Raw genomic sequence first — 8,891 nt, 5'->3', positions numbered from 1 at the left:
TCTGCGGCCCCTGCACCCTGCGGGCTCACCTGGTACTGCGGCGGGGGCGTCGCTGGAGTCCCACCTGCACCTGAGCACACCCGAGCAGCGCCTGGGCAGGTAAGGCCTGGAGGGACTTGCTTCCCGTTCCCCGCGGAGCCCGGAGCCGCTGTTCTACACCGCCCCTCCCCCCTCCGGGCCTTTGACTGTGAGGCTGCCCCTTGCTGGGCTCACAGCTCCCCAAGGGATGGAAAGAGCCCCCCAGACACCCCGAGTTCTGCAGGGAACCCAGTCTCTGAGGAACAGGTGGGGGTGCGCGGGGGAGAGCGTTTACCCTGCAGCCCATGTTTCTGGGAGAGGCTGCTGGCTGCTCTGGCCTCGGTTTGCCCACTGTTCAGTGGGCTTTGAACCCTGAGTGGGAGCCCACCCCATCCGCAGCAGGACACTGGGGTCCTTGTCTCCACCGTGCCCACACACCGTCCGATGCAGTTTCTGCCTTTCGGGGCCTCAGTTTCCCTGTATGAGCAATACGGGGTGGTAAGTGTGGTGGGCTCAGGTTCGGATCCCAGCCCCACCGCTAACACCGCCTGTCCTCAGGCGGGACTTGAAGCTAGTCAGGCCATATCTGCAGAAGGGGGCACAGAGGACCTACGAGTGTGGGGAGCAGTCGGTGAGGCCTTTCGTGAAGCCCGTCCGTGGTGCACAGTCGAGCTGTCATTCTAGGCTGGGTCCCTCGCCTGGGTCCGTCTCGTCCCCGCATCCCAGGCAGCCCTGCGGGACTCGGGGCTGGGGGCCCATTTGATGGAGGAAGAGACTGCAGTTCAGGGGCGCACAGGCAGCCAAGGGGCAGGACAGAGCCCCAGACCCGGCGTGGAGGCCCGGCCCAGTGCCCCATGCCTTGTGGACTGACCACTGGGCCGGGGGCCCGACTCCCCCGTGGACACAGGTCTCACAGCTCTAGCTGGTGCTCTGGGCTCCAGCCAAGATTCAGGCAGGACAGGGAGGCCCTGCCGCCGGGTCAGAGCCTGGGCCTCTGCCTGTCAGCGGGGCCTGGGCCTGGCCCACCCACCAACATTTTCTGGTGCTTTTCACGTCCTCAATGGACACTTTATGTCCAAGTGGCCTGGGGAATTCTGCCAGACATGTGATGGTCCCATTTCACAGAGAAACAAATGGAGGCTCGGAGAGGTTATGGGGATTCAAACCCAGGCCCAGCTGAATCCCCAGAGATAGGCGAGCCAGGCTTGTTCCAGAAAGGGGTTTTGGGGGAGTAGCCCCAAGGTGGCACCATGGGGGCCTAGGCCTCAGACCCTCCCCACCCCCACCTAGGAATGGGCAGCGGGTGCCTGGACTTGAGGTGTGACCCTGGGCGAGCGATGCCACTCTGAGCAGTGGGTGGTGGCCGAGCCTGGCAGCAGCTCCGGGGAGGTGAGTGCAGCTAGGAGGGCGGGAGGCCCGCCCTCCGTCCTCCCGGGGTGTTGGCTTTCTCCCTCTTCCTCTGGACTCTGTTTCCCAAAGCCCAGGTGGGGCCACAGAGGAGGGCCACCTGCCTGCTAGGGTGGGGCCCTGTCTCCTGGCAACCTGTGGGCAGGGCAGGGCCCTGTGTGAGACAGTGTGCACTGCAGGGGCAGAGCCAGGTCCGAGGCTGCTGGGCCGGGGCCGGCAGGTGAGGCTGAGCGCGCACGAAGTTTGGGCAGGGTGGGTCCTATGTGGGATGGAGTCTACTTTTGGTATGGAGTTCCTGTGCCAGTTGGCACCATCTGATAACCCGTGAGGCCCCCGGGGTGCAAGGAGGGAGGCCTCCCTCCTCTCCCCTTACCCCTTTGGGCTCAACGAGGATCTCAAGTCCTGGCAGGGACACCCCCTCTGACTCTGCTTGCCCAGGCTGGCTCTGAGGCTCTGAAGTCTGTTCTTCTTGACCTTCCCCAACCCACAGGGAGCAAAGGACAGGGCCCTGGACCTTGCCAGAGCCTTAGTCTAGCCCTGGACTTCCAGCCCCCAAATCTAGGAACCTTGAGCCCTGACTTCTGAGGGAGGGGCCTGATTGGCACCCTTATGGCAGGAGGCCAGAGAGGCTTCTGGGAGGCACTTAGCACCAGCCAGAGCCTTACCTGGGAAGCAGGATGCAACACCCCCGGGGGTCAGCTCTGGGGGGTACACAGGGGAGGGGGTGGGGCAGTCCATGTGGCAGCGCAGGGTTCTGTCCACCCTCAGAGAGGACGGCAGGGATCCAGTGTGGCTGGAGCAGAGACTCAGCCCTGTATGTCAAAGGGTTGGGGGCTCTGCCCAACCAAGGGGCCCAAGGACTGCAGCCCCGAATGACAGAAGAGGAACCCCAGGAGCCCCTCCCTGCTGTGTGACCTGCCCTGTCCGAGCCTCAGCCCCTCCAGCGGGCCTTTGCCCCTAGGATGGGAGGCCAGGTGTGGTGATGAGAGAGCAGGTGCTATAAACCTGTTTCCGGGGAGCCATAAACACAGTTTCAGTTTTGTGTTGATATGGGAATGGGGTGGGCCTGGGGAGGAACAATGGGAGGCGGGCGTCCTGGAGGAGGAGGCAATTGACTGGGCGCCAAGGGTTGGACTTCAGGACCTGTTGCTCTGTCATTCGTGTGTGACCTCGATGAGCAACTTTCTCTCTCTGGGCCTTGGTTCCCTCTGCTGTAAATTGGGGATAAGAATGGTCACAAGCGCTCTAAGGTGAGATGTGAACTGAGACTTGCCCAAGGCCACAGGTGAGAGAGGCCCTGGGGGACCTTGAACCCAAGCCCCAGGCCGAACCCCTCCTGTTGGTCTCAGTGAGTCACCTGGGAGGATGGCTGAGGAGGAAGTGGTGCCCCCACCCTCGCCGCACCTAGCAGGAGACCCAACACCCTGGGGCGGGTGGATCTTCCCGGCCCCCCCCCGCCCCCCCTCCCACCCCGCTTACAAATCAATCGTGGTGAGTGAATATCCAGCTGCTCACCCCCTGCCACACCTGCCCTCCCCGGGGATCCTCAGGCTGTGGGGAGAGTTGGCGGCTTGAGTCTGGAGGCGAGGCCCAGACGGACAGCCAGGCCCATGCTAAAGTAAGCCAACTCCCACACCCCAGGCACCCGGGTGAGTGGCATTTGCAGAGACCACACCCAGTTCAGCCAGCCTTTATTAAGCACCTGCTGAATACCAGCCTGAGCTGCAGAAGGCTTGCTCGCTGTGGCCACCAGCGGAGAGGGTCCTGGGCGGGGCTGGTGGCTGCAGGTGGGGGGAGGCAGGCCTGGAAGCTTATTTTTCTTTGGAAGACACGTCCACCTGCAGTAACTTTCAAGGAGACAGTCTCCATGGGGGGGCCGCAGGGTCCCAGGGGCAGCGCCTCAGGCCGGCGGGCTGGGGTTTGCGGCTCAGGCCTGCTCGTTTGGGATATTGTTTCCCTAACTACGATTTTGATGCTGATACGTATGAAACACTGGGTGACACACAATGTGTCGGTTGCTAGCATTGTCCCCGTGGTTCATTTTACGTTGTTGACGCCGCTTCTCCAGTTCGGGGACGGGCCATGTTTCTCTATCTAAAACCACATTTCGCTTTTATGAGCAAGTCGATGTAAAAAGGCAGCTCTGGTGGAACCAGGGTCCAAGGTCAAGGTCAAGGGCTGCTTGAGGAGGTAGGAACAACCTGTCTTCCTTGCCTCGGCTGTAAAATGGTCTGACATTTGGGTGCTGGGCCGAGCATGCAGGAGATGCCCAGGCGGTGGGCTCCAATGGTGGGGGCAACCTGGAGGGCTCCCTGGAAGAGGCATCCTGTGGGCTTCAGCTAAGGAGGCTGTGGGGAAGCAAATACCAGGAACGGGGGTCCTCCAGGCAGAGGGAGCTGCAGGGTGAGGGCGAGGGTCAGATTTGGGGCAGAATCGTAGGGTTTTGCCCATGCCAGATGGAGGCCTTGAGCACCTGGGGTGGGTAGTGAGAAGTGTACCCTGGAGATGCCAGGGGCCTCGGAGGTGTGAGAGCAGGTGTGTGGCCTTTGAGCCCCCTCGTCATACTCAGCAGGAGCCCAGACTCTGGGGTGGCCCTGGAGCACTGGGTTAGGGTGTCGCCCGGCCCCGCGGGACAAGGTTCAAGGCGTTCCCCATCCTGACCTGGGTTTATGGCACCCACGCGGGGGTTGCCTGGGATGGGACCAAGTGTCCTGCTGGGCAGGTGCAGCGGGGGGAACCAGGATGCGGGATCCCGGAAGCTGAGTCTCTGCCAGTTGCCACCCCTCTCTAGGCCTCAGTGTCCCCACTCGACATCCCTCAGCCATCTGTGAGTGTCAGGTGGAAACGATCAGTGAGGGAACTTCAGAATGGTGTGGCTGCGGGGAGAGGCAGGTGCACGTGCTGGCGGGGGCCCCGGGAGGCCGCGCGGGGGTGGCGGTGGCTCAGGACGTGATGGACTCAGTGGAAGAGGGTGCTCTCCAGGGCAGGGTGTGCGGGCGAGCCAGGCGGGGCGCCTGCAAGTGTCAGGCTTATGGCACGAGTCGCCGGCTCAGCACAGGGGGAGACTCTGGCGTGGCCGGATCCAGGAGTCAAACAACACTTTTAGGGTGTTGTGTTGGGGTCGGGGATGCTCTTGAGCAGGCCGTGTCCACAGAGGGGCACGCACGGCCCCCACCAGTTCTCAACTTCATCCCACCGGCCTAACGAGTCTGGCGGGAGATGGTACAACGTCCACCACATTCACAGCCAAGTCCTAGGATTTCGCGTCATTGGCCAGGTTGAGTCATATGTCCGGCCCTGAACCAGTCTCACAGGCCAGGGCCGCATCCCTGAACCAGGCGCAGAGGCCACGTGGGCAGGACTTTGAGGGACTGGACGTCATGCCTCTCCCCAAGTGCTCTGACCTGGTGGCCGTCCTTCCTCCTCGTCCTTCAGGAGCGGAGCGTGTCTGCACCCCAGGAGCCCAAGGGGGGCTGAAAGCCCCGGATGATGGACCGGGTGACCAGATACCCCATCTTCAGCATCCCGCACTCGGCGGGCATGGGCCCGGATGCGGACACCAGCTACATGTTCAAGCTGGTGAATGTGCAGCCCTCGACCAGCGGCGGGGGCCAGGACCAGCCTCAGGCGTGGGCTGCTGACCACAAAGCCCAGCTGGACGTGGCGAGGCTGGGGGCGCTCCGCAGCCAGCCGGCCCTGCAGGCCCAGCGCGTGGAGGATGAGGAGATGAAGGCGTACCACCTGGACACCGGGGGCGCCCCGCCCAGGCGGCCATGGGACCTGGAGCGGGAGCGCTGGGCGGTCATCCAGGGCCAGGCGGTCAGGAAGAGCGGCACGGTGGCCACGCTCCGTGGCCCCCCTGACCATGGGGAAACCCAGACCCAGGGCCGACCTCAGCCCCTGCCCCTGGAGGAAAATGTGGTCGACAGGGAGCAGATCGACTTCCTGGCGGCCAGACAGCAGTTCCTGAGCCTGGAGCAGGAGAACTTGGGGCCCCCTCAGAAACCCGCGGCCAGGGATGCGCCCACGCGAGCGCCGCGCGGGGTTAGCCAGGCCCCCAGTCCCCCTAGTGGGGCGTCCCTGGCCAATGGGTATGCTGTCTCAGTCCAGCCCCAGGCGAAGGAACAGAAGAGCGTCCCTGGTTTGTCCACGGGGTCTGGTGTCCAAGCTGCGGACCGCCCTGGCGCCCGATCCCCGGCAGCGTCGCTGGACGCCCCCAAAGAGACGCCCATCGAGCGGGAGATCCGTCTGGCACAGGAGCGCGAGGCGGCCCTGCGCAAGCAGAGGGGGCTGCGGCAGGCGGCTGGGCTCCAGGAGCTGGTGGCGGTCCCCGCCCGGCCGCTGCTGACCTCGGCGAGCCTGACCACAGCCCCGCAGCGAGACCGGGGGCGCCCGTCGCTCTACGTGCAGCGCGACATGGTGCAGGAGACGAAGCGCGAGGAGGACCACCGGCGCGAGGGCCGGCAGCTGGGCCGCGCGTCCACGCCCGCCTGGGTCCCCGAGGACCCTCGGGCTGGACTCCGCAGAGCCATCAGCTCGGACTGCGTCCTGGGCTTGGCCGGAGACGCCGGCGCTGCGGATCCCGGCCCAGAGGTGAGGAGGGTGAACCGCATCCCCGCGGACGCCTACCAGCCGTTCCTGAGCCCTGGGGCCTCGCGTCAGGAGCCCCCAGCCTCCCACGCGCCCAGCCGCCCCGGGGGCGCCTCTGCGGAGCGGGCCCGGCGGCCCGTCTCGGAATCCGCGGGAAAAGCCGCGGGCACGCAGCCGGGAGCCGGCGGCGCGGTGCTGCGGCGGGACTGCTTCCGCCTGCGTCCGCTGCGGTTCGGGGTCCCGGAGGGGCCCCAGAAGGCCGAGGCCCCGCGAACCTGGGGCTGGGAGGAGCCCGGCGCCCTAGCGCTGAGGCTGCAAAGGACCCGGTCGTCCGAGCTGCTGGAGAGGGAGGTGCAGAGTGTCCTGAGGCGCGAGCGGGAGGTGGCCGAGGAGCGGCGGAGCGCTCTGTACCCCGAGGTTTTCTCCCCGCCGCCCGAGGACGACAACGACGCCGACGCTGGCGGCTGGGACGGGGATTCCAGGAGCTCCTCAGCCGCGTCGGGTAAGGAGGACGCCCCAGGGCTGCGGCCGGCCATTGTGATCTGGGGCTCAGAGGGCCGGGGAGGTGGAGTTTGGGCGAGTCGGGGATGCCGAGGGTGGGGGGACCGCAGGGGGCTCTGCCCACTCCCCCGGCGCCCGTCTTTTGCGTTGGGGACCGGGACCCCTCGTCATTGGGGCGTGAAGGTCGCCAGTGCTGAAGCCGCTCGGTCCCTCGCTCCTTTTTGCCACTGCAAAATAGCCCCGTGTCGCCTTTAATGGCAACACCTGCCTGGCCGGCCGGCTCCCCGGCTCCTGGACTGGCCCAGCCTCTTGGCCAGAGACTCCGTGTCCCCGGGCTGGGGTGTGACAGACATTCCGTCCTCAGGGGACGGTGCCCACATGCTCCGTCCTCGCCCCGGCCCCACACAGGCACCATGGGCAGCTACTCCATGTCCGAGCTGCTACTTCAGCTCCCCCAGCCACCTGCACGCCCACTTGGTGTGGACGGCGGAGGCCTTGGCCGCGGCGGCCCCTGGGCCGAGAAAGAAGGAGCTGCGGGTGAGTCCGGAGCCCTGCCTGTCCCCTCAGAAGTCTGGTGAGGTTCGCGCCCCCGCTAGGGCCACAGGAAGCTGGAGAAAGACGTGCCCGGGGTCCCCTGGCCATGAGTTCCTGAGCTGGGACTTGAACCCAGGCCTCAGGGGACGGTGCCCACATGCTCTGTCCTTGCCCTGGCACCACACAGGCACCATGGGCAGCTACTCCATGTCCGAGCTGCTACTTCAGCTCCCCCAGCCACCTGCACGCCCGCCTGGTGTGGACGGCGGAGGCCCTGGCCGTGGCCGCCCCTGGCAGAGAAAGAAGGAGCTGCAGGTGAGTCCGGAGCCCCGCCTGTCCCCTCGGAGGCCTGCCCGAGGTTCGCGCCCCCGCTAGGGCCACAGGAAGCTGAAGAGAGACGTGCCCGGGGTCCCCTGGCCGTGAGTTCCTGAGCTGGGACTTGAACCCAGGCCTGACGCCACGCCCGCACGTGTGACCGTGAGGCCGTCTCCTCCCTGGGCGGGTGCAGGGGACACCAGAGACTGTCACCAACTCTGGCCTTGCCCGCCTGGTCTCACAGCCGAGCCTGCTGGGCTCGAGGCCCAGCCCTGCCCCTCTGACCCTCCGTCTCCTCCTCTGTGAAATGGGCATGGTGATAAGGCCGGCCCCCTCCAAGCCTTACAGCAGGGCCTGGCCATGCGGGGCGCTCCCTAAGTAAATGCTGACTGTCTCTGTTATGATGAGGTTGATCAAGAGGAAAAAATTGCAAACGACATACTGAGGGGCATGGAATGGAGGATGGCTCTGGGTCCAGTGATGGAGGGGCACTCGGGGGACAGTGGTGGGCAGGGCCCACCTTCCCTGTTCCCCCAGGTGCTGGCCGAGTGGGCCGCACACTGAGGTCCGGGGCGGGCTCGGGGGGGGGGGGGGGGGGCGGGGCCGGAGGGCTGACGGGCGCCCCTCCCCTGCAGTATGCCGGCATCAACCCGTGGGACCACGTGGACTCGGAGGTGAGTGTGCCCCGGAGCGAGCGAGTCTCCTCCCCCTGCCCCACGGCCTCGGGGCCACAGAAGCCTTTCTCTGTGCCTGGGGACTTCGCGGCCTGTCTTCTCGGTCGATACTGTCGGCCTGAGGTGGACTTTGTTGAGCGACCCGCTTGTGATGCCCGCCATGGGCGCAAACTGTCAAAGGGTGAACCTTTGGGGGGTGGATTGGGCCCAAGACAAGGGCGTTTCCTTTGCGGGAGGGGTCTGTTGGGAGTGGGCGGCCAGCTCCCGCAGGGGACTCGTGGGGCGCTCGCTGCGGGGCGCAGACCGAGCCGGCGTTTCTGGGCTGGGAGGTCTGAATCAGGCGGGCGGCCCTGCTTCCCCCTGTTCTCAGCCTCTCCTATGACGCGGCAGTCGGGGGTGGGGGCAGCAAGGACCCTGACGGGGACGCCATGCCTCCTCTCGAAGGTGCTGGAAGCCACACGGGTGAAGCGCCACAAGAACGCCAAGGCGGAGCGCTGGGAAGCCGGCGTCTACGCGAGCGAGGACGAGGACTGACGGGGCGCGAGGGCGCCCACTCCCCCACCCCCCCACCCCCCGCCGCCGGCGTCTACGCGAGCGAGGACGAGGGCCGACGGGGGACGGGGGTGCCCACTGCCCGCCGTACCTGGCCCTGTGGGAACTGCCAAGACAGTCACCACTGGGCCCCCCACCTTAGGACACAGGTCCCTGACCTGAGACCCACGAGCCAGTCCTCTGGGGTACAAGGAAGGGAGCCAGCAAGTGCCCCCCCTCCCCCCTCGCCCCCCCCTTCGCAATTGTTCCTGCCCGGCTGAGGGGAGGGGCTGGATCCTGGCACCCTGTTGTGTGGCAGGT

At 66.0% G+C, this 8,891-nt stretch overlaps 1 protein-coding gene across 1 annotated transcript; it reads left to right on the top strand.

Moving 5' to 3' along the window:
• The first annotated feature begins 22 nt into the window (after positions 1-22).
• LOC107500901 (mitotic spindle positioning) lies at positions 23-8,573 on the top strand. Its single transcript, XM_036234262.1, has 6 exons — positions 23-99; positions 4,861-6,517; positions 6,925-7,053; positions 7,238-7,365; positions 8,001-8,039; positions 8,484-8,573. Exons 2-6 carry the CDS (start codon positions 4,912-4,914, stop codon positions 8,571-8,573), a joined length of 1,992 nt encoding a protein of 663 aa, XP_036090155.1. The 5' UTR covers positions 23-99; positions 4,861-4,911.
• Positions 8,574-8,891: the final 318 nt, after the last annotated feature.

Source organism: Rousettus aegyptiacus, unplaced genomic scaffold (assembly GCF_014176215.1).
Source record: "Rousettus aegyptiacus isolate mRouAeg1 unplaced genomic scaffold, mRouAeg1.p scaffold_m13_p_16, whole genome shotgun sequence".
Taxonomy (NCBI): domain Eukaryota; kingdom Metazoa; phylum Chordata; class Mammalia; order Chiroptera; family Pteropodidae; genus Rousettus; species Rousettus aegyptiacus.
Note: the sequence above shows the minus strand (reverse complement) of the source record. Positions and strands in the feature narration are given on the sequence as shown.